Raw genomic sequence first — 25,638 nt, 5'->3', positions numbered from 1 at the left:
CTATCATGATAATTACATTATCACCTTCATATTGATGAAGATTGATAAATTTGGTACAATCACTAATGAGATGATAATTATATCCTAAATCAATTATCCAGTCATATTCGAAATTGATAGATGCTATGAGCTTAAAAAATTTTAGCCATAAAATAATTACTCTAATCTTTATTAGTAATATTTGAATGGTCTTCTTTATTTATAATATTTTCTCTTTTAGTCTTAATAACTTGCCATCTATATAATATTTAAGATTTCTTAACATTATCTTCTTTTTTCTATCACTATCTTTTTTCTTATTTGTAAAAAGGGCATCTAAGTAGAAACTCTCATTATTTTAATAAGAGTTAAGGATTCCCAAAAAAAAAAAAAATTTCTAATTCTACTGAGGATCGAACCCCTTTTTGAATAGATATAACATAAACAATATATTATTTTTAAAGACCATGAATAATATAACGTCTCATTTCTGCATCGAATCATTTGGATGTAAGAGTGATATATCTGAATATATAATTTTAATCTTAAAAAAAGTATTGAGAAATTAAGAGATTACCTTGGATAGTATTTACTAAATTATTCTCCAAATACTGAAGTCGAGCCATATTTCTTTTATCGAACAATGCATCAAGAGTAACCAAAATCTCTTAAATTGATTTGCAACTAATAATATATTCAAAGAAATCATGAGAAATAGATCCTTTTAATATAAATATAGCTTTCGTAACTAATAACCTTTATCTTTTCGTAGCATCTCCCATCTTATTGTTACATTATCACTAATTATATCCTATAATTTTTCCCTATGAGATAGGACTTCAAATAAGTGTTTCATATTTTATAGTTAGATTAATTGAAAAGTTCAATACCAAATCTACTAACTCGACTATTGTAATCCATAGTCAAAAAATGTTATTTCTTTACTAATGAGATTTTGAAATATAGATTACCACTCTTATAGTTCTGATACCATAAAGAAAGCGATGATCACATTCTAAGTGTAGCCATTTTTTAAATAATAATAATAAGGTACTACTAATTCAAAATCATACCAATTAGATAAAGAAGAAATCAGGATGAAAAAAAGGAAGAAAAGTTATATTGAACTTCTAAAATAGAAACATACTTACAAATCATGAACTACTATCTCAACCTTATAGGCTTGAACACTTATTTGGATAGATCTTCTCATTTAACATTCTTTTGGATCTCATTTGTATACCCTTTAGATCTCATTTGATAACTTCTCTCAGACCTCGATTGTTGATGGCAAGATTTAAGGATTGAATCCTACTAATCATTCAACCAAATTAAGTCAAGTTTTGGTAACATTTCATCGAGTTCAAAGATACATTATTAGTTTATAATTTAGTTATATTTTGTTGTCATTCAGAAGTTGACATTTGTATCTATTGACTGATTTAAACTGAATTCGAATCCCATTGATTCTGAGTTAAAATGGATGAAGTTTATGAGTATTTTATCCGCCATCATTCATAAGATTGTCATTCTAAATATCGGAAGGGGTTTTTATCCTGTAGAAATGGGCTTCTATCCATCATCACAACCTCGAGGCTCATAACGGGTTTCTTTTATTTCTTCTGATTTGCCACGTCTCTCTCTCTCTCTCTCTCTCTCTCTCTCTCTCTCTCTCTCTCTCTGGATCGATCGACTTGTTTTCAAAGTATTAGCTGTTTGACGTGGAAGATGATTTGAGTTCAATCGTAATTGTTTCTCGAGCCTATCACAAATCGTACTAAGATGATGCAAAACTAGTTAATAATTGGGTTCGAAGGATTTAGTTATGTGTCGAATATAGTGAGAGTCGATCGTCGATGTGGTGCACCGAAAGCTTTTATATTACGGTGAATGACTCGGAGATATAATAGTTATGTATTGGGCGTAATTACTGTATCATTGGGACATGAATTCATCCAATACGATGACATGTGAGTAGACTGAGAGCCCCACATGACGTGTGAGTAGGCATTCACAGTCTGTCGAGTGACGGCTTCCCATATCACAAACTAATGAATGCATTAAAGCAAGCAAAGCACTCTTATATAAACCGTCGCTAGCAATGGGAAGAAGGTAGGTTTAGTGTCACCCGTCGTCCATTAAGAGCATTCATGGGTTGGTTGGATGGACACACCACATGCAATCACATGCTGTTACTCTCCCATTGCATGACCTGAGATTGATCCTACCAAGGAAGGAAGCTGTGGGCATGTAGTGAAGCATGCACGGTGGGAAGGCGACGATGGAGCTCGGTCCTCTTCTCGTCTCCTCTTCCACGTGAAGGTAGGTTGGCAAGATCCGGGAAACATGGCTGCCGTTCCCTTTCACCCACATCACGTGGCTTCACGAGGCAAGCAGTGCAGTAAAGAAGACGTCCGAAATGACCCTCGTAATCTTTGGATTTGGCCACCTGAAACGTTCCTTCCATCAGCTCTCGCTGTTTCCTCCTCCTCCTCCTCCTCATCGTCATCACGTTCTCCTTCTGCTGCAACAGTAACTCCTCACCCATGACGGAGAGAGACAGAGAGAGAGCGCTCTCGGTGCATGCATCCAGTCATGGGGGGACACGAGGTGTGAATGGTGGCATTCAATGCGGCGTCTTTTAGAGGTGCAACGTATCTGATAGATTGACATGCAATCTAAGAACGTGAAATGTGGATTTCTTCTTTTCTTCCTCCTCTCGCGTCTCATAGATTTGACCACTCTAAATCTCGTTCTTCTTTCACTTCAGTAGTCGAGGGAAGGAAGAGTTTTGGATCGAATCTATCTCGACGAAGCTTGTTGATGCCATTTGGGAAGCTAATTCTGCTCCTCCTGCAAACCAAACGCAACGAAAAGATCGAATGCTGCATGTACCGACACAGTGGAGTACTGTACTGCTGACGTTATAGCCGCCCAAGTGATGTTCTGACAACACAAACTGGTCACTTGAATGATCGCATTACGGCATGCATATGATGTGATTATTGAGTCCCATCGGATGAACTTTAAATCCAAAGTCGGCCGTGATTGCAAGACAGGTCACGCAGTACTATCCTATCAGTATTGTCACAACCTGTAATACTTCAGAGCAACATCACATTATATCCGACATGTTGAAATGTTAAATTAGATTGATTTTTTTTTAATAATTTAGAAATCGATTACATCAAATCATTTTTATTTAATTTTTAAATATTTAAATGTTTATTAAAATCTTCTTACCTCTTTCTCTATCTCACTCTCGAGTTATAAGTACTCAAATCTTTTTAGGTCTTTTTTTTTTTTTGAAGGCCATATGTTAGAATACTAAATTATTATAGTTTCTATTAAAGTTTAGAGTACTTAAATTATAGATCTGTAAAATTTAAAGAAAGAGATGATATGAATTTTAAAAAAAAGTCTTTTCATATTTGGAGTTAATTTTGTAACATAAAGTAATAGCATACAAACTAATTATAATATTTGAGAATATGAGAAAAACACATGTCAATTAAAGCAAGGAATTATACTATTTACAGAACAAATCGTAACCCATTATATCCTTTTTCTTAGATCGAATCAAACTTCTAACCCATCTCAAACATTACCAATGGGAAGGAAGAATAATTTGCATCGGTAGTATTGGGATTGAAGGATACAGTTCTTCCAAAGAAATGGTCATTATATCCTACAATGTTATTCGAATACATACTGAAGCTTACTAGCAGAGACAAAGATACGTTGAGTAGTACTAGAAAGGGGCATACAACTCTCTTTTCAGCCAAAGATCAACACATTACACACCATGGAGGTCTAAAATCCTCTTAAGAACGATCACTTTCAGCTCCAAAAAGGATATGTACTCGGCAGTCCTCCGCAGCAGTCCCTCTAACCCTACCGCATTCCTGCAGCAAGGAACAATCTTCTTGAGCTTCCTCAGTTTCTTTAGCACCAGACATTGCAGCTGGGGCTTCCTCTCTCTTAGTGGCAGCACTCTGCTACTTCCCCTTCTTGAGGCCCTTCTCATCGCCAAGGAACTATTTGTGCAAAAGGAAGAGATGAGAGATGGGGAAAGCAGGAATCGGAGGGTGTGAAGAGGCTTCAGGTGGCCATGCAAGTGAAGGCGATGGGAGATGGGGAAGGCAGCGAGTAGAGTATTAATAGAGATGAAGCCGGGCAGCTCACCGTGACAAGCGGATGGAATTAATGGGTTCCTCTCTCGCATTCAAATCCAGTCATGTCAAGCAATAGCAGCAAATGAAGCATTCCTGCACCGGAAGTTGACAACCGATCCACGTCTCGATTGCATCGTGTCAAGGAACTCACACAGGAAGTCATTCGACGCACTGTTCACTGCTCCTCCTTAGGGTTGAGGATGAACTGCATCTTAATGAGAAGTGGCCATCGAGAAATGTGATGTCGGAGGGGTGCAATATTTGGTTCTATTTAACTGTATTTTTTTTCTTTTTCAGTACAATATAAAATACGTGAGATTTTTATTTTACTTTAGGTAGCAAATATCATTATTATGAAGTTGAATTAATGCTCGTGAAGGTTAGTGCATGAGAAGACATCTCCGATACATATTTTGTAGCAGTTGAGCAAGGTGAGGAAATCTTGAACTCCATCTACAAACGAAGACTTAATGTCTACCATTTCATTGTGTTCCTCAGTCTGACACTACAATTTCGACAACATTGTTAAAGAAATATAATATCTGTTCTGATTTAATGAAAATTCAAGAAAAGATATCTAAATATGGCCAATTTCATCTCAATAATGAACGCTTCCACCTCAACAATTCGATTATAAATAGATTTCTCTCTCATTCGTTTCTCTCTCTCTCTCTCTCTCTTTTATATCCCTGTCTTCTCTACATTTTAGTAACTACATTTTATATCCCTGTTTTCTCACATTTTCTCTACATTATAAATAGATTTCTCTCTCAGCAGCAAAAAATAATAATTTTTATTAAGCAAGCCCAAGAAGAATCAGCTAACTGAGGGTCGAAGAAAACCCGTGCTATGTATGTAATATATTTCTTTGATGTTGATTCTAATCATAATTGTCATCCCAACTTGTGTCCTTCATTTCATGCTAATCCATCCATCAAGTTCCTCCACCACACTACACATACACACGCATCAATGCTACAGCCCCACCCTATGTATGGGTGATGACCATCACAATGGATCATCTTCGATGTGTTTGGGAAAGATCTGCTGCTGCAATGTAAAACAAGAGATCTATCTCTTCTCATTTCATCGGTACTCATCTTGCGTGTGATGCATGCATGAAGCTGGTTAACATGCAGGGGTATACTAGGTTAGGGTTGGGGGGAAACCCTAGACGTTGTAGTGGCTGAGGAGAGTTCCGTATGGGGACCTCACTCGCACACACTTGTCCAATCCGTCACCATCGACAATGTGCTGGATTCAACCCCATGTCACTGACATCTCCATCACACTGTTCTTTGCACCGCCGCCGCCGCCTTCACCTGTCCTGAGCTTTCAGTCGCCTGCCTGCGTCATCGGTGCATGCAGCAGTGTCGACGAGCGTAGAAGCGTCTATTTACTTAAATGATATATGATTGAATAATCACAAATCTTAATATATACTTTGATATCCTCTCTCACGAGAAAGTCCGATTAGACTTGACATATGAAGTACCGCTCACGAGTAAGTCGGATAGATTTGATGTGTGACTGAAACCTAAATATATATAGTACAAAACCTAATGAATATAGCTCATGATTAAGCTTGTCGCGTGGACGAAATCCAATTATATGGTGCAAAATCCAAATGGCAAACAAGTACGAGATCGATTCGTATTTAATTAACAGGCAGACATGAGTGTTGAAGACGAAGCAGTTGACTGATGGACTCCTGAGACCAAATCCTAAATCTCCTTCCTGATTCCATGAACTCAAAGCGAGCCACCGACATGTGGAACGAAGAAGAGCTGTTTCCAATTGTTGCAATAAGGGAGTTAAAATGACTCGATCGAGACATGAAGGTGATGGATGTAATGGCGTGAGTCGCTCGTTTGAAGAACGAGAAGGACCATGCAATAGTAATGGACCGACCGTGTGGCTCACCTCAGTAATAACAGGATATCTTCACTTGGTTTGATACATTAAAAACAGTCCTGTTTTTATCTTTTATCGTCTCGATAACAAAATATCAAACATTTAGATGTTCTCAAGAGTACAAACACTTGAAATGGTACGCATCAGATCATGGTCCGACAACTACAAAGATCTAAAACCATCTGATCCTGGGGCAGAGAAAATGGAAGCCACACAGGGAAACCAATACCGACGCTTTCCATCTCTATGACCATCGTCGATCATGGCAAGACCTTCCTGTATTTTCCAATGCGAGGAATCATTAAGTATTTGCTATATTTAGGAATTAGGCATAAGCAACCGGCACTTACCTTCAACAGAGTCTCAAGAGCATCGATCGCACGACCAGAGGACCAGGAAAGTCTCTTCTCGAGTTCTTCGATGGTCACGTAGCCTTGAGCCTGCATGAGTATAATTCAATAGCAGGTATTAAATGTTGGATGCTCATGTCAAGCTAGATTATCCATTAATTGATTCTGAACTTAATAATGTAAAGTAATCCTATTAGCATAAGTATCGAGGACTGAGAGATTTATGTCAAAAAGTTCATAGGAAGTTGGTCGATACAGCATATATCACAGTGAGAAAATATCAAGAAGGAACTCCAAGATCTCAGATGGAATCTAAAGACTTGGGAGCTGTCACCACCAGGCACCAAGCCTTATGAACATGCCACCTTTTTCTTTTAGTCTATGCACCAACATGATAAGTAACATCATCATGACAACAAAGCCAACCTGTAAGAGTATACTAATTCACCAAATTGTTCACTTCGGTGATTTAGGAAAAAATTGATTCGCTCTAGCTTACTACGGAAAAAGTTTCCTGTTATACTGATGCTTCTTGTTCGGCTGTATCTTGTAGCTGTTTAAATGTTGTTTCAGTGACATAATTTTCATTTCTGTGAAATTGTATGCAATCATGCACTATGTAGTAGTATATATGTTCCAACGAACAAACAATGAATATCATGTTACAAACAAAACCTAGGCCAATTTAAATAAGTATATATATTGAGAATTTTCCCAGATAACAGAGTAGCCAATACAACACCGATTATTCCTTTTTAGTGTGAATGGATGCAGATAGATCAACACAAATATGGTTCCATCAGAAGCTTGTTTTTACTGCAAGCTACTTCTCCCTTCACTTCAAATTTGATCTACTTTTTCAAGGCAAGTGAATTAGATATACTTCCTTTCTTTTGTATGCTACTAAAATCCTAGAGAACAAACCATCAGGAATGATGAAAAGAAATTAAAGTGTAAATGGTGTAAGTAACAACTAAACAAAAAAACTGTACAACCCAAGACGACATCGTGAAACGGACAACAAACCTGAGCCACTTCAAGAATTTCATTATGATCCTTGTTCAATTCAGTAGGCACCGAACGAACAAGCTTTTTCTTGCCAACTGATATAACTTCAAAACCGCTACCCAGGACCTGAAAATTTATAAAATGAGCAGACAAATCATGTCCGGTCAACATATATGTTCTAAACTAAGATCATTAGAACTTATAGGAAATCAACAACACGTTGCCAAAGATACAAGAGACGGAAGCAACCTCAAGAAACACTCTACAAGAGATGGCCCTAAAACATCTTACTGAAAGAAAAGAAAAAAGGACAGCTCTGTATATAACCCATCATCAATTCAATACCTTTAGCTTACTTATAGCACGGAGGCAGTCATCTTCAGTAACAGCCTCCCGAGCAACTTTACGCCTCTGACAAAGAAGACTACAGAGCTCTTGCAAGTTGATTAAACCTCCATTGTGAGATCTAGTTGACAAGCATATGTCTACAATCTGAACTCCTGCCTTACCATATAGCCCACATTGGAAGAAATAACAAATTAGCACCATACATAGTATACAGTATGAATCAGCTAATCCAAATCTAAAGTTGGTACCGAAAACTGGATTAAATGTTTGCACAGAAATTGTATGTGGAGTCACAAAAACTCACCAAGCTCATAATAGAAGTCACCAATCCCTAGCAACTCAGCCCAAAATCCCTTGTTTGAGGCCAGAGGATCAACTCCAACTTTGGCACACATCTCATGGAATTGTGATCTAAATGTGGGGTTTTTACGGATGTCATTCTGCAACCAACCCAATCATCAAACTGGAAGCACTTTAATCCCAAATCAAAAGTAGCTTTACAGTGATTCTCAATCAGGAATCTTAAAATGAAAAAATAATAAATGACTTATTTAAACAGATCACAGCTAACAAGAGGAATTTCAACATAAATCAAACCCCTTACAGAAAGGGGAAGTAATCTGATTAGTCATAACAAAACAAGACAAATATATGAGCCTAACTGATTAATCTAGTAAATAAACCAAAAAATAAATCGAACTTGATCCAATTCTATATTTTTAATCTTTCCTTGGATGGCTTCCCAGGACAGATATCACTATGCCTTAACCAAGAACAGCCCATGTTTTACTAATCCAACTTTCTGTGCATATCAGTTACCAAAAAAATCTCAGAGTTATTTTTCTAGGCATCTCAAACCATTCTTATTATCTCTATACCGCCAGTTGTTCCAGGAGATGGATTTGTAAACTGTTATGTACATCTTAAACAGAAATTGCCAACCAACTTTTTGAATAATAAAGACAAAACAATAAAGAGGTCAGAGGAAAGTTGATGCAGTTCAGTTTGAAGTTATTTTAAGAAAAAAAACTTCAAAGAAACATTGAGCATGCAAATATTGACAATAGTCACCTAAAAATTCAAAATGTGGTTCCAATATTGCATAAACAGGTATTAAAAAATCAAGTTATATTCCTAGTGTAAGAAACAAAGAGAACTGAGGAAACAATTCTGTAACCATTCAATAATGTTCAGTAATGTTAATACACAATAAAAATATAAAAGAGAAAAAAAATTATTTGAACTGTAGATGTGCTGACAATATGCAATTGAATTGTAGTTTGCTATTTAACCTTCAACACATGCAGAAGAAGTCGAGTAGATCTTCATCACCAACTTCAACAAAAAAAGTTCCATTCTATTCAACTCTTACAAGATTGTATTCTGGAATTAAATATTTTGAATCAACAGCACAAGAAGTAATATGTTTCCACTTTTTTATGTATATATTAATGGACTCAGACATGAAAAGGATCACAAGAATATCCTTCATGATTATTAATATACTGCTAGACAAAAAATGTAAAACCATCATTTTTCATACTAAACTCTAACAAACGTGAACTTCCATGAAGCTTGTAAGAAACAATAATTTGTCAACCAAACAAGACGTTTTGTGCAATCTTCATCACTTGAATAGAATGACAACAACAAACTTCCATACAACTTCAAGAAAAGATCAAATTGTGATTTCCGGTCCTTTCAGTTTATCAGAAATGAAAGCTATAGTTTACACTTTAATCTCCAACGGAAGCTAATTTTGTATATTCACATATGTGTATATATAAGTAATCAATAAACCAAAAGCATATGTTTCTTCACCAACTCGGATCTAGAATCACTCTTTACTTTCATAGTTGTTGCAAACACACGATAAGCCACAACTCTTTCAAACAAATTTGCAAAGCCCAATCTGGGGCTCTAAGTGAGACAAAAAGAGAACAGACAAGCAAAACACACAGATGCATGTTCAAAAATATCAACTATATTAACACAAACAAAACAAAGGGACAATATGCAGTGAATAATCCTACCTTGTGCTTGCGAGCAAAATCCTCTAACTGAGTTCGAAATGTTTCGAGCTGTTCCTTCATGACATCTGCCCTGATCCTGGCAACATTTTCACCAACTAGTCGATATTGATCCTATTAATCAAACAGAAAATAACTATTTAAACATCCATGATGCGAACTAATAAGCAAGAACGTAGATTTTGGTTTATGATGATAAACAAATATAAGAAAAAATAAGTTATTTGAAAAAGAAAAATACAAACCGTGTTTTTAACACATGTACATAAACACATCAAGCACAAAATCATAGTCAGAAGAAACTAGTACCCGTGCAGCAGCCGCACTCTTTAAACCTGCAATCCCAGGTCTTCTCCTCATGCTTCTGAAACAACACAACAATATAGTCAGAACAGCTCGAAAGTTACAATTAATTACGCTCTAGACATAGTTGAAACTACAAGTACCATCAGCAGGACAACAATTGCGGCCAATTAGATTAATTAGGAAGAGTTGATAGGGCTCAAAAGAATAAGGAGTTATCCGAATGAATCAAGCAGAATAAACAGACCTTGAAACTCCCAAGAATCTAAAAGTTCCGATTAAGATCGATAAATTGGTGTTCTTTTCTTTAAAAAAAAATTCTATTATTTAAGGGTTGAACGACGGAGTTAGAAGAAACGGCTTTTTGCTCTAATTAGTCGAGGGAGAACCTTGATAAGAGGAGCTACGATCAAGCAAGGCCTTTCTCCTAGTAGGAAACCCGAGGTGAAGGAAATGGCGGCAGTCGCAGGCCTCCGGTGAAGACTTTGGCCACGTGCCCTTTATCAGGTGGCGGTGGGAGTGATGGCGGGCCTACGGTGGTAACAATTGACTTCCGACTCGAAAGGATAGGGAGAAGCAGCGTACGTCGCCGGAGGTGGAGTCGCAGAAGTCCGATCTCTAGGGCGCCGGCGACGGGAGGAAGGGAGATCGAGAGATTCGTGCGATGACAAACTTGGGAATTCCGTAATTATTAGAATAAACTATTAAGTAGAAGAATAAGTCTTTTACGTATTTGCCCTTTTCAAGTTTTCAAATAACCTATTTATCCTAATAAATCTTAATATAACATATATTATAAAAGTTTAATTCAAATAAATTCTTTCTCATACTATACTTTAAAGCAAGGTTTGCAATACCGTACCGTACCAGTATTTCGATCTGGCCTCGGTACCGATACGGTACGGTATACCGAGTGGTACACCCAGGTACAGTGCTACAGTACATTGATACAGTACATTGCTACAGTGCACTCGGACCGATAACAAACGGTCCACGTATCGACAATCTATCGGACCGATACGTACCGTCCGTACCGGGTGGTACGATTCGGTACGACAGACCCTGTTTTAAAGGATAAAATAGATCTAATCGACATAGGCCAATGTATTTTTTGGGATATGATTGACATAAGCATCAAAGAGCTGACTCGAGTTCTCTTGATCTCGATCTCAATCCTTTAGAAGGTCTTGAGTGACACTTTGAGAAATCGAATTTTATCGATCGATTTTTCTCTGTTCATTACTTGGCATCTCGGGACGTGCTGCCTCTGTAACATCCGAATCTGAGTTGAGTCATTTTTCTCTCTTTTTAGGAAAACTAATTAATAACAAGGATAGGAGGGAGAGAGAGAGAGAGAGGAGGAGAGCTGAGCACCGACGAGTGGGAGGCGGGCTTTGGCCCAAGACTGGCAACAGGAGGAGGCCGCCAGTGACAGTGGTGGAGAGGAGCAGGTCGACTATCGTTAAGCATCTTTTATGTATGAATCATGTACAGATTGAGTACTTATTTCTCGAACATATTGCAGAATCATCTTAATTGAAGAAGCACGTAAATGAGCACATCTCATATCAATAGATGCCATATAAAGTTTTCTCAGCTGTAAAATCTTTATGGACTCTCTCTATCTCCAGAACAGGGAGGGGAGGGAGACGTCAGCTACTGCTTGTTTATATTTGCTTCAACTAGCCTTACTAACCTTTTACCACCTTGAATTGATCTTTCTTTTCACTGTAATCCCGTGAAAACAGATTGCTTAATCATATATAGTAGAAGAGCAATCTAGCTTTGTTAAGCGATGGAAATGTCTTAGGTAACTGAGATAAGATTAAGATTAGAACATCTTATTCTAAAGCCACAGCTACTTTGTCATTGTTCACCCACAATAACAATTATGATCTTCCAACCAACCTTTAGACCAATTCAGCTCTCTATCTATCTATCTATCTATCTATCTATCTACCTCCCTTTATTCAATACATATGGCAAGCTTGCAGCATCTGATTCCGCGTGAATGAGTTCACTCAAGAAAAATATAACATAAGAATGCGTATCAAGGAAAGAAAGGATGATAGGAGTTGCAGCTGCTTACACGTTTATCCAATCAATCACCCAATGAAACAATGTGCAGACAATTCCAGACGCAGCAGGCGAAGTGGACATCAAAGAAAAGAGGACTAGTGTGTTGACGATGACTCCTGGAGGGACCAATGACGCCGTGAGGGAGGACAGCATCCGAGCGAGAAGGAAAAGTAGAGCAGCAGTGGCCACCACGTCGGAACTGCTCCGACCAGTGGAAGAAGATAAGAAGGGACGACTCTTCCTTCTCCAACTGCCCCCACGCCCGACGAAGAGCTTTGGAGACACGGCAAGTATAACGTCTGCGTCCCAGTCTCCGGTGGGGAGTCACCCCTTCGTTCTTCTCGACAGCGACTTCCTCCTCCACCGGGCTTTACGCGGTTGACCGGATGAGCACGTCTACAGGTGAGAACAGCTGTGGACGTACGAGTATACATGTGGCAGAGGTTGGATGCAGCCGTCTATTGTGCCGGTCGCTTCCACCACTGAGACTTCCACCTGTATATCTATCGATCACGTCTATGACTAAAGCTCTTAAATATAATAGTATTATTATTACATTCCAACACTTTTTGAATGTGACCAAATTATGGTGGTGCGAATGTTCAGTCTATGCTTCCTCTCAACCCTCACCAGAAGTTTTCCCCCACCAACCTGGCAACATTTTCTTTCATTAAATAAAAATAAATTGTGATTTATGAGTATGCTTAAAAGGACAGCATGCAAGAGTGACATCTGAAGGAAGGGCAGGGTATAATTCGAGTATTCATGTTCTCAGATGATGATGATGATGATGATGATGAGCTACTCACCAGTCTTGAATCAGTCATGATCTGAGGTTGGTCAAGTTGCTGGGACTTGAGATAATCTTGGGCAGGGCAATGAACATTAACATCAAATCTGTTGCAATCAAGGAGTGATCCTCATGAATGCAAAAGGACTATGAATTGATTGACAGACGTAATCTGCATGTCTTCTAGTGTGAAACTTTGTCTCATATTTTTAACGCTGAAGCCATCAGCAAATAGAACAAGCAAGAGGAAAACAAGACCAATTTGTACAAGCAAACCGTCCAAGATTGATTGATTAGCATGAGACTGTAGGAATGGAAGTATGTATGGCAAGCACGATGGATGCTTGCCAATTATGCTATCATTACATGCAGTATGTGTCACAAATGATTGGAAGAACATCTGTGTGAAATGAAATTTCTGTAACCATCTACAAGAAAGAGCAAAAGGAAAAACAACAAAAAAAACTTTTACCATATATTTACATGAATATAACTACAAGGTCTGGCTTTGGGTGTGACAGCTTCCTAAGGTAATCTGGATAGAATCTGAATACTTTCGTTCCCAAGCTTTCTGACCTCCCCATGCAGCTTCTGCATAGTCCGCAATAAGTCCTCCTGTATTGTGAATTCCTAGTTTTTCACATGCATCCTCAACTCTAGTTTTTCACGGGCTGGTTAGCTCAACCCAGTCTGGTTTAGCTTAACCCGGCGGAAGGTTGGATCATTTTGGAGAGATCTAACCGCAGAATACACACTTTCTTAGAGAGAACCTTCAAACGAGACTCGAAGCTGCGCAGGTCTGGGCGGTTGCACGGATGATGCATTGGCTAGGCCCTGAAGCATTTTCATGACATCCACTGTATCGTCGAGATAATACTTTGCCTTGCTTGGTTTTTGGCCGACCGTGCATGCAAAGACTTCGGCAATTGCTGGAACTGATGAATTATTTGTATAACTGCTGATGCTCTCAAACATGTCTTCGTCTGACCTATCGTCACCTATGCATAGTAAAAAATCTGGTGCCTTTCCCGTACTCAACAGAGATGCCATGAGATTTTCGACCACCCTGCCTTTGCTTATCCCCTACATATAAAAGACTGGTCAAGGCTGAATAAAACTAGCAAGCATAAGCGAATAATAAAAGGAGACCTACCAAACCAAGCAAGCCAAGGCATGGTCAAAGGCTGAACAAAATGAGGAATAATAAGTAATAAGAAAAGAAGACCTAGCAACCCAAGTAAGCCAAACCAAGGCTATCTATTCTAGATCTCCAAATTAATATTATTACTATTTTTAAGAAATCCTATCAGAACTTGTGGGGGCATCCATGCATGCTCAAGAGGTAGGCAGATATTCCCTCAAAGTCAATCCTAATCCATGCACCTTTATTTTGAAAGCTAAGCTTGTTAGATCACGATAGTGATATTTGGTTCAGATCTAAAGCAAAAAATTTAGTGAAGGAAACAGAACCAATATCAACTTCTTCATACCTGAGGGTTCACTTCTACAATATGTTGGCCTCTTTTTACAACTACAGGTTCATTGGCAAGCACATTCTCAAGATGATCAAGGAGTTCCTTTGCTTGACATGAACCAAAATCTGGATCAGCCTCTTGATGATGCCAAACTAATGCGCTTTCTTTAGGTTCTATGGAGGATCCATCTGTGGCCTCCATGTAGAGTCTCATCACAGGTTCTGCAATCTTCTTCCAATTGAAGTCTGTAGACAACATGCACGACTCCCATGGAGCATCTTTATTCCACCTGCAATCCAAAACAACAACCAACCAGTCGGTCATAAGAGAATACCACCTTCCCTTCAATTCAAATCAGAACGCATGGTGTTGGTTAGACCAATCAATTCAGAATTTCACTTTTCATCACTTTGTTATCATAGCCAATTATATATACCATGTGACTATAAATAAATCAACAAATAGACAAACTTTCAGACACAGTTTTTTGCTTGGCTTGTGTATCTTAATCATGACATAACAAGGATATTTCACTTCATCTTCTGAAGACAATTAAAATTATGATACTGACTCAGGTTTTATCAGGTTCAAACATTTCAAAGCTTCTATACAATGACATGTATGTCTTAACTTCTGAAAGTAAAGTTTGTTGCATTCATTAATGTGGCACGTTCAATCACTTTCTTAGAGCTAACCGTGTCCACATCCTCCAAAATGAGTAGAAAAACCTTTGCTCACAAAATTGTACTGTATATGTATAATAAAAAGGCAACCTACAGCATGAGGATCCCACCAATGCGAGATCTAGGATGGTCAACCTAAATAATCTTATCTTAAAGCAAAGACACCACCCTCACACAGTTTGTACAATCTATAATATGGATATTATCAAAACACAAGAATATAAGAATATGAATTCTGTAAGAGATTTTATGTGTACTCCATGATTATATGTCGTATGTTTTACCTCATAACTTCTTAAAAATTATTTTTGACCATTAGACAAGGTACACTCTTCCCCTACCAAATTTGCTATGGTAAATAACAAAATGATGCCACCATTGAACAACCTATTAAAGTAATATAAAGTTTGCTATTTCAGTGCAGAATTATTACCTCGTGAAATATCCATGCTCCGCAGATATCCCTAACTTTTCACATGGTGCAAACCATCCGCTCAACTCATCTTTTCCCCGACCACTGACCAGAAAGACAACATTCTTTGGGTCACTGCATAATCCGTTCAGAACTGAAATAACTTCACTGCTTGGCTTTTTGACAATAGAAGCATGAGGCATCATGGTCCCATCATAATCAAGCAAGATAAGCCTACTATCTGTCCTCTGGTATGCCGAAACAATATACTCAAGGGACAGCTTCCTAAAATTAGGACCAAGAGCAACGACACGGAAGCTCATTCCAAATCCAATCCCCCAACACCGTCTTAGGAAATGATCTTTGCAAGCTCGCTGCAAGTCCTGATCGAAGGACCTTGCCCAATATGCAACGTCGTGGGAACTGACATACTTATAATGCTTCTCATGCCGCAGCTGCTTCTCGGTCTCCGGCATCGTGATGGCCAAATTTATCGCTTCTGCCACCGCATCCACATTCCATGGATTGACCCGAATAGCTCCACTGAGGGAGGGCGAGCACCCAATGAATTCTGATACTACAATCATACTTTTCTTGGGAGAATGGACCAGTGCGGGGCTCTGATGTCTGCAGACTGTGTAGTCGTATGGGACCAAATTCATCCCATCTCTAACAGGATTCACGATGCAGCACTCAGCCACTGCGTAAAAGGCAACCTTCTCATAGGTTGGTACAGCATGGTAGATCAATACAATGGGCTGATATCCAGGTCTACCGAAACGTTCATTGATTCTCTTTGTGATAGATCCTATCTCATCCTGGACCTCTTGCACATCCTTCCCCTGGCTCCTTGCTGGATTAGCGATCTGGACCAGCACAACTTGCCCTCTCAACTGCGGATGCTCCTCCAATAGCCGCTCCACGGCAAGAAACTTCATTCCGATACCTTTGAAAAGATCAACATCATCCACTCCCAGCATCAAGATCCTATCTCTGTAAGCCTCGACGAGCTCTTGGACTTTGGCAGTTGTCTCCGGAGAAGATATCACTGATTTGAGTTGACCCATGTCAATCCCAACAGGGAGGATCTTGACGGTGACCGTCCTTCCATAGTACTCGATGCCAATATAGCCTCTCTTGGACTGGTAATCCAGGCCAAGCAATCGGGAGCAAGAGGAGAGGAAGTGGCGGGCATAGTCGAAGGTGTGGAAGCCAACGAGATCGGAATTAAGGAGGGCCCGGAGGAGCTCATCCCGAACAGGAATGGTTCGGAAGATCTCCGAGGAAGGGAATGGAGAATGGAGGAAAAATCCCAACTTTATGCGAGGGGAGCGCCTTCGGAGGAAGGTCGGGAGGGCGAGGAGGTGGTAGTCGTGGATCCACACTAGATCGTCGTCCGGGTTGAGGAGCTCGATGAGGCGGTCGGCAAAGAGCTTGTTGGCGGAGAGGTAGGAAAGCCAGAGGGCGCGGTCGAAGGGGAGGCCGCCAAGGGAGGACGGCGAGAGAGGGAGGAGGTAGTGGAGGAGGGGCCAGAGATAGTGCTTGCAAAACCCGTCGTAGAACCGGCGGTGGAGGTCAGCAGGGATGAAGACAGGAAGACAGCGGAAGCGGTCGAAGAGGATGCGGGAGACGGCGGCGTGGTGGACGGGGTCGACGGTGGCAGCGAGGGTGCCGACATGGACAACCTCAGCGGCGGGCGGGAGGCCGGAGTGCAGCTGGAGAGCAAGCGCGTCGGGGTCCCGGGAGAAGGATAGGCCGCCGGGCGAGGCGGGGTCAGTGGCGGCACGGAGGGGGAGGCGGTGGGAAACGATGATCCTCCGCTCCCGCTGCGACGGTGAGGCGGGGGGGCTATCATAGTCGGCGGCGGCGTCCATGAGGCGGGGGAGAATAGGAGGGCGGAGGGGGGAGGCGGCGAAGTCGGAGTCGTCGCCGGCTACCAGCTCGAGGAGGTTGGCGGAGGAGAAGGAGGGCATCGCCTGCGCCGCCGACGGATCGGGAGATTGGCCGCGGGTTATGGTTAGGGTTACGGATCACGGTGACGGTGAAGGCGGTTTGCTATCGGAGCGTGTTGCAGAGGAGGAAGAAGACGGAGGAGAAGAAGGAAGAGGCGGAGACGGAGGAGGGACACATTTGCGGGGTGACGGAGAGGAGAGGGTTCAGTTCAGTTGGGTGCCGCTAAGCATTGTTCTACAGGGATCGGAGAACCATATCGGTGAGGATAAGCGAGAGGGGATCCGCTTCCTCGCTTTCTTCGATGTCTATCTTTTCTTTGGGTTGAGGTGTCTGAGAGGGAGAAGAGAGGAAACGGGGGATGGAAACGGATAGGGGAGACTAAAAGGAGAATTTAAACTGGAGAAAGTGTTGGAGGTGGGTCGTTGGGCCGCTGGTAGGGGTGATCGACAGTAAACGGTGGCTTTTCCTATTACTCTCGCTCGGGGTTAGATTGCGAAATCCGCCACGTCCACCAGGTTGCAGATTTTCCTTTTTTCTGATATTTATAAAATAACAAAAAATATTTTTAAGAAATAAAAGATTTTTTTTTAATTCCTCTCCTACATAAATCCACCAAATTAGAGCTCATGGTTAAAAAATATAAGAGATGAGAAAGGTCGAATGCATAGTTTGATGATGTGATGTATCATCTGATTCATGCGTATACTGTAGCATTTATCATTCAATTTATTAGCCATACTTATCATTCAGAATTGTCCACCTTTTTGTGCTACTATCCGTTTCTATGATTCCTCCTATTCATTTCTAATATGCAACTTTCATGTGTTTGGCATTACGCATTAGCTAATAGTACCATAGAACGGGTGTGGAACACCTTTCGCGGCCTGACCTCCAACCACGATCACAATGCCGACAACAAAAATAATAATATTATTATTATTATCATCATCAATTTAAAATTACCATAAATAACATCCGATTCCTGTTTACGTCTAATTATTAGAATTAAAATAGACCTTTTGCGCCCGCCTCTCTTAAGTGGGTTGCATGAAAAGCTCGGAGGCGCCCGCCAACCGTGGGGGCGTGGTTCATAAATTTGGGTTGGAAAATTCCACGGCTCCCGACACGTGTCGGTGTTTTTCGGGGGGCAGCGGCTGCGACAACGACGGCGTCCACGACTGAGCACGTAAAAGAATTAGGTGCCCACAGTGCGCACCTACAGAAAGGGACCCACCGTCGGGAACAGACTAGCGACAGATGCGGCCTCCAGCGTTGAGAGGTACCTCGGATGGGCGACACGTGGCCAACCGGAAGAGGTTGACGCAACGCTGACGCTACCCGAGGCGTGTCACGCCCTTGACTGCGTCGACGTGATGGTTATCCAAACCCAACCCCCCACTGCCCACGTAGCTGCCCCACTAATACTGCCTACGTGGACCTCATTTGGGTCCCAGCTTTTCATACCGATCACTTGCGGTCACTCCATTCCCCTGATGTTACTTAGCTAAGCGTGATCCGCAGACGGATAAAGAGGGAGGACCTCTCGAGAAGCGAAGAGGCACACGTAGGATTAATTATCACACGCTAACGATGTACCAGTCTCTTTTCCCTGCCTCGCTGTTGGAGCAAGAGTGGATCTTCCTCTAGCAGTATCACCTCTCTACGCTAAACAATTATCTTCTGCTGATTGAAAGAAATGGATTGTAGAAGATTTGAACCTCCATAGATAACATAAATGACCTTGTGGATGGTGGGCACCCCCCCTACATACCTAAGGAGAGCCTGGATAATTTAGTGAAGTAGTTAAAAAATCATGGTCTGATCCTAATCGGCCCCACTTCTGCATGTGGTGTGCGGAAGACAGAGAGAGGAAGATGGGGGGGATTAAATCTAAGTAATCCAGATTTGAGGATTAAGACCCGAGATTTGGGATAATGTAGAGTAAGTGCAGCTGTGATATAGGAAGTGTGAATAGGCCCATGTTGGCATATTAGTGCCAAACTTTTGATTATAGAATGTGGGCTTTAGGACAGGACACCATCCTTTTGTCTTGTTGCCTTTGGACCCTAATGCACCAACCTTTGGTTTCTGCCGTGAGGGAGCCGATCTTTGACAGGAAGAGAGTGCAGACTTGCACAGGAGACGTTGAGCAGAAAGGAGATGCCGTATCTGATATGGAATTGGGTGCGACGTGTTCCATGCATGATGCCTTAGACTTGGACTACAGATTGGATTAGGCCTGGATTTGAGTGTCTAGCAGCCATTTGAGAACACCTACTGCGAAGCTTCGATGATGATAACCTATTGACTGGATTCACTTTGGAAATAAGTGGACGTCGATACTACTATCCAATGGCAGTAGCTTCTTGTATGATGGGTGATGATACATTGGAGCGAATAAGAAATGTGATGAAGGGTGGATAGGTTATGTATGATGTGCAGGCATTTAGTGGGGCGGCCTCTATAAGGGTTAGGTTTTGGTTTGGTTTACTCTATCCAACACAATAGAGGTAAAAAAAAAAAAGATAGAACACTTTTGAATCGTACCAGTGGAGACGTGAAGATGAAGTAGCTGGTGACTTTACCCAACCAAGTTCACTTTGCCATGTGGAAACAGCACAGCTGCAGAAGCTTCTTCCCGCTTTCCACCTTTGCCTGGATCCAGAGCGCAGAGGAAGCAGGTGGGAGACAGCATTTGGTGGTGGCAAAACCATGGACACCGGGGCCATGTCAGAGGACAGCGGAAGAGAGTCCTGGATCAAGTGAAGGCTTTGCCTTCATCTCACATGATGCTCATCCAGGAAGGAGCCACCGCGCTGCGTGGCACCTGTGGGAACAAAACATCCGGATAAGTACTCGAGACATTTTTGGAAAGAAAGTACAACAGGAAGGACTGCACCTAAGATCTTGACATTATCTAACTTACAGGAGGACAAACATATGATACCATGTACTTCACACACCCATCCCATAATAGGATACATAAATATCACATGGTTCTCCTGCTTACCATTGTTGATCACCTTGATGAGTACATAAACAGGCCTCTGTTTATCAAAACAGTATCAAGAAATCATATCTGAATAGTGATTCACATTCGTAATGCTACAGTACCTAACAGGACAATAATAGATAACAAGAGAACTATCTATAATATGATCCTCTCACTGGTGAAAACATGAAGCCAATTTTGTAAGGATTCATGATGCATAAATGGAAGGATAGCAGGTAGAAAGATTGAACATGACACAAAGCTACGTGAGTAACTGGAAGCTTCAAGATAATTGAGACTACATAACGAAAGATATAGCATGAAATTTTCTCTAGCTTGGACCACATCAAAAAAGTAAACCATATCAGAATAAGTGTCAAACTATCCATTACCGATTTCACTTTCCAATTTTCAGATACGCATGCTTATACTTCATAAATTATATCAGCAAAGTACTACTAGCATATTACATGATCCTCAACCCAAGTTATAACGTATTTGATGTATTTAATCCAATAAATTTCCCATCTTTCAACCCACAAAATCGTGAAGTGGTTTACATGTAAACTCTTAAGTGAATACACCATCTGAATGCATCCTGAATCAGTGTTTCTCTCACATTCCTATGAGTTTGATACTGTCATCGAGAAGCAGATGCATGATTATTGGTCTGTGACCCCTTTGCCTCCTTATTTTTGTCCAGTAAAAAGGAAGTTTGAAACTATTGGGATCCGCTGCCTGGTAAAGTTGCTCTCAATACAACATATTACTCGATAGTCATTCAGAAATGAGATACCATATGGCCAAGTCAATATCAAGTTCAAATAATTCAAAGGCCAACAGTAACTGTATCAAATTCTTTCAATGAACAGGATTTACGCCAATTCACTAGAAAGCTTAGGAAACAGAAGTCATCTTCTTCTTTACCACGATATTTCTACTCTAAATAAGTACATTCATGAACTAAAGGTTTTGTGAGAAGAAAGTTACTCAAACCAATAGCAAAACTCTGCTAAATGATGAAGCAATGAACAGAGCTGCAAGAGAAACTTTATCACTTGATTCATTTGAGAATTTAAAGGTATGATAGCATAAGACTCCCGACGTTGTTTTTCAAATTGGTTGCCTACTGTTTAAACAGCTATTTGGGCAATTGACACCTAGAAAACTGGCAGTTCCATGGCTTACATATTTAAACCAAAAATTGGACGATCCTGAACCAACATGCTGTATATAAATCACTCACAAATCAGTCCTCTGCTCATCCTAACATAATTTAAATTCGTCAAAAAAGTGAAAAGAAAGAAAGAAAGGAAAAGAAAAATGTACTAAGATCAGGGGGATGCAAGAGATGACACCACCACAAGACCACAAAAGAATAAAAAGATAATAACCTTTTCGTTCTATTATTTTTTCTTCTCTTCTTTCCTTTCCGCTTTTCCCCCCTCCCCTCCCATGTTTTCCTCACCTTTTTACAAGAGCAAACTCTTCTGCACTTTCTCTAAGCTTCTTAATGAAGACCACAATATTCTTTTTATGTGGACTTACAAATTTTGTTGCATGTTCTTTCATATGATTACATTATCAATGAATCCAGGTGAAAATTACGGAAAATTTTGGGTCCTTTGCAAAGGCGCAGCTGCGCAAACTGTACAACAAGGTTCAAGATGTTAGTAACATGGCCAGTCACACTATAATAGAACACCAAAAACCTTCTCCTAACTTAGCAGAAGCAGTACTTACTGTGTCCATAGATATAAATCCATATTATGTATTCTATCAAAATCAAGATTATCTACAAAACATATATATATATATATATATATAGCATAATTAAGAACTAAAGGTAGTAAGCCACAGTGATGATGCCTTTCTAAACAATCACGAGGACTTCAAGTACCATCGAATACACAATTAGCAAATGTAGACTATGTAATTAACATCAATTCAGCACTCAAAAGTGGAATACTAACAAGCTTTTACATGCTTTCATGCAGGCACGTCTCCTGCAACATCTAAACAAATCAAAATGTGAATGAATTTCAGCTGAGATCAAAATGCACCTAAGGAGATTCCAGGAAACATATCTGATCTTAGAATTGGGATTAATGCAGTTACAATGAGCGGTTAATGCCTCATTATCTTAACAAGGTTAGACAAGTCCATCTGGCAGTCAAGATTTAGTTATACAAGTCTAACAAGGTCCGCGAGAAACAAATAAAATACCAAAAGAACTTAATTAGACATGTAAAATGCGCAGTATGGATAGAAGTTGAAAATGATGCTTGGTTCATTACCCATGAGACTTGGACCGTTTGAAACCTGCTGTTCAAGCCTGCCATGGATGAACCCAATGGACTATACTTCAATGATAGGTCTTTATTGAATGAATAAGCTTCAACAATGTAGGAGCTGCAATTATATGTTCCATTATGCCGCAAGACCACTCTTCTCCCTCCCATCTTTGTCCATGAAGGCACTGCAATCAAGTTCGTGTTAGTTCTACCCAATATCAAATTCTCATCAAAGATAACATCAACATGAAAGGTAAGCCCAGGAATGCATTCTTTTCCATTCACATCGTACTCCTTGAATGCAAATCTATCTTCCATCCAAAGACTACATAGCGATGGACCCATCTCTCGTGGATGTGATGCATGGGAAACTCTAGATATGATGACCCGGAGTTCATTGCAGCATCGGAGAGTTTATTGATTTTGCTAAATCCTGGATAAATTCCATTCCAATACCTCAAATCTAACCTACTGAGGATGTCTCGGATACCATCCTTCTTGATATCCCAGTCGTCAATGACCCTTCCCGTCTCAATATCAAGAACTCCAGTCGAATTGGGTTACCCTGTTTGTGCTGGGCTCATCAACAACGTATTAGAACCGCCTTCTCGGGGTGAAATACGATCCACAGCTGCCCCATTACCAAAAATCTTCACTGAGACAACTTTCCCATGAATTACATGGGCGAAATTATTCACAACCGGAATTCCTGAACCACACGCCAAGAAGCTATTATCGAGTGCGCCGAGCCCAAGGCTCTGTAACCCGCCCCCCATAGGCCTTCTCCTCGAACTCGTCAAGCAGGTTCTGCAGAGTCCGGAGGCGTCCTCCCAGAAAGCGCCGTCTGCTACGGCGACACTAGGAAATCCTCTCCCAAACCCTTGTCCAAACAGGCAACTTGGAACTCCCGGTCCCGGGTCGCGAAGTAGATCTCCAACTACTCGTCGGCCATAAATCGAGGCAGCGCTGCTGGGAACGCGATTAAGCTGAATCCCGCGAACGTATCGCATCGACCATAGCCCAGACATCGTCTCCGACGATCAAGAACCACGTCGAGGAGGAAGCGATGGCGTCCTCGTCACAGTCGGAGCGCAAGGGCTTGAAAGAGGATCAAGAGACGGAATCGAGCATGTCGAAGACGATCCAACGGGTCGGTCGGGGAGGCGCTGTCGATGTGGAGCTAAGGCTCGACGGAGGCGCCAGGGGCGAGGGGCTGGCGGACGTCGAGGGACGAGGCTGGGATGAGGTTTTCTCGAGCTCCTCCTTATTCTTGGTCGTATTCGTCGTCATCTAGTTGGAGAGCTTGCGAACCTTGCGGAAGCCGTGACCTCCCACGGCGAAGAGAGGGGTACTCGAATTCGATCGAGCGAGAAACAGAAAGACTGAACGAGGAGGAGAGAGACGAATTTGACGGTGGGTTTAATCGAGGCGCGGATCTTGGCGCAAACGATACATCGCGGGCATGGATAACAGTGTCCGACCCGGTATCAATTTGATCGGGTAGCATTCGCGGGTATGCTGAATCTATCATCAATATTATTAAGGTTGATTTTAACTCCTAATTTTAGTCAAACTACTTAAACCCTTATAATTTATTATATACAAAAATAAATTTTATATTTTAAAAAATATAATATATATAAGTTCTTTCGGGTTGAGTTAACCGACATTATAGTTTGTTTATATGCTCATAATAAATTATTAATATAATAATATATATAATTTAAATAAAAAAATTCATTTTAACCCATATAGTTTTAGTTATGATTCATTTAAATCCTTATGATTTTATTTGTATCTAAAATAATTTTTATATTTTAAAAAATATTATATATAAGCTCCTCCCGTCAAGTTTAAGTTAATAAATATTAGAGTTACATGACATATTAACTCACAATAATTTATTTAATATAATAATATATATAATTTAAATTAAAAAATTAAGACCACCATTAATAACATGATGAGGCATCGTCGTGGAAGTGACCACCAACAGCAACACTGAGCCATTGTTGTATAGTAGGGTGTCGTACGCACGTAACTTCTTCTACACTAACGATAAGCTTAGGAGCTTCCGATCTTGCCTAAGGTGGATGTGCGTAAATCAGTCCGACATTACGTATGTAATAGTCTCATAGTCCCTCTTCCTCCTCCTAGTCATCTTCATCTCCACCGCCTCCCAATTCATCCTCTTATGCACACCCACCTATTGTGCCTATGATATAGTGGTTCAGCTCTTCTTTACATTCGTTTTCGCCCTCTCCTACCTCTGTCTTTTCATGTTCATATGTTATTACAACCTCTATCGTTTCCTCTTCCTCGATGAGATATATTTTTTAAACTTAAATTATATATCATTATATTAATAATTTATTATGAATCAACATGTGTTAAGACCCTAATATTTTATCGTGGATGAAAAGGGAATGATCGCTTCGAGGGGATCGACCCTCCTTAATCGCTTCGAGGGGATCGACCTCATATGGTCTTGTCAAAAGATTGAAATAATTTTTTATTGATTGATTGATTTTCGAAAAGAAAGAATTACATTACTCTTTATAGAGTTCCATCCAGAGTTCATCGGGACTTGGACTCTTAATATTAAATAAATATTAAATAAATCTCTATCCGATTTTAACTGAACCAAACAGACTCAATAAACATTATTCAAAAACTCAGAAAAAAAATCATAACAACATGTCACGTAAGCTATTACGTATGATAATTTAAACTTGTCAAGAGGGACTTATATGCTATATTTTTAAAAATATAAGAATTATTTTAGATATAAACCAAAATTATAAAAATTATAGTAATTATTTTTAAAATTATATGTGTCATTGTATTAATAAT

General features: G+C 40.2%; 2 protein-coding genes across 3 annotated transcripts; both read right to left on the bottom strand.

The window, feature by feature from the left end:
* Positions 1–6,078: 6,078 nt before the first annotated feature.
* Positions 6,079–12,497, bottom strand: LOC135651711 (vacuolar protein sorting-associated protein 22 homolog 1-like). 2 transcript variants are annotated; one of them, XM_065172068.1, is made up of 8 exons: positions 12,197–12,497; positions 10,114–10,168; positions 9,808–9,918; positions 8,079–8,214; positions 7,772–7,926; positions 7,445–7,552; positions 6,419–6,508; positions 6,079–6,344 (listed from the first exon to the last, which is right to left on the bottom strand). In XM_065172068.1, exons 1-8 carry the CDS (start codon positions 12,337–12,339, stop codon positions 6,231–6,233), a joined length of 912 nt encoding a protein of 303 aa, XP_065028140.1. In that variant the 5' UTR covers positions 12,340–12,497; the 3' UTR covers positions 6,079–6,230. The 2 variants fall into 2 exon arrangements, with proteins under 2 accessions (XP_065028140.1, XP_065028141.1); XM_065172069.1 differs by lacking the exon at positions 12,197–12,497 and adding an exon at positions 10,497–10,792.
* Positions 12,498–13,281: 784 nt separating this feature from the next.
* Positions 13,282–18,093, bottom strand: LOC135651709 (probable alpha,alpha-trehalose-phosphate synthase [UDP-forming] 9). Its single transcript, XM_065172066.1, has 3 exons — positions 15,568–18,093; positions 14,467–14,740; positions 13,282–14,059 (listed from the first exon to the last, which is right to left on the bottom strand). The coding sequence occupies exons 1-3, from the start codon at positions 17,517–17,519 to the stop codon at positions 13,736–13,738; spliced, it is 2,550 nt and encodes an 849-aa protein (XP_065028138.1). The 5' UTR covers positions 17,520–18,093; the 3' UTR covers positions 13,282–13,735.
* Between the last annotated feature and the right edge of the window lie 7,545 nt (positions 18,094–25,638).

The sequence above is a fragment of the Musa acuminata genome, chromosome BXJ3-10 (genome assembly GCF_036884655.1).
Source record: "Musa acuminata AAA Group cultivar baxijiao chromosome BXJ3-10, Cavendish_Baxijiao_AAA, whole genome shotgun sequence".
Taxonomy (NCBI): domain Eukaryota; kingdom Viridiplantae; phylum Streptophyta; class Magnoliopsida; order Zingiberales; family Musaceae; genus Musa; species Musa acuminata.
This window is presented reverse-complemented; position numbering and strand designations above follow the sequence as displayed.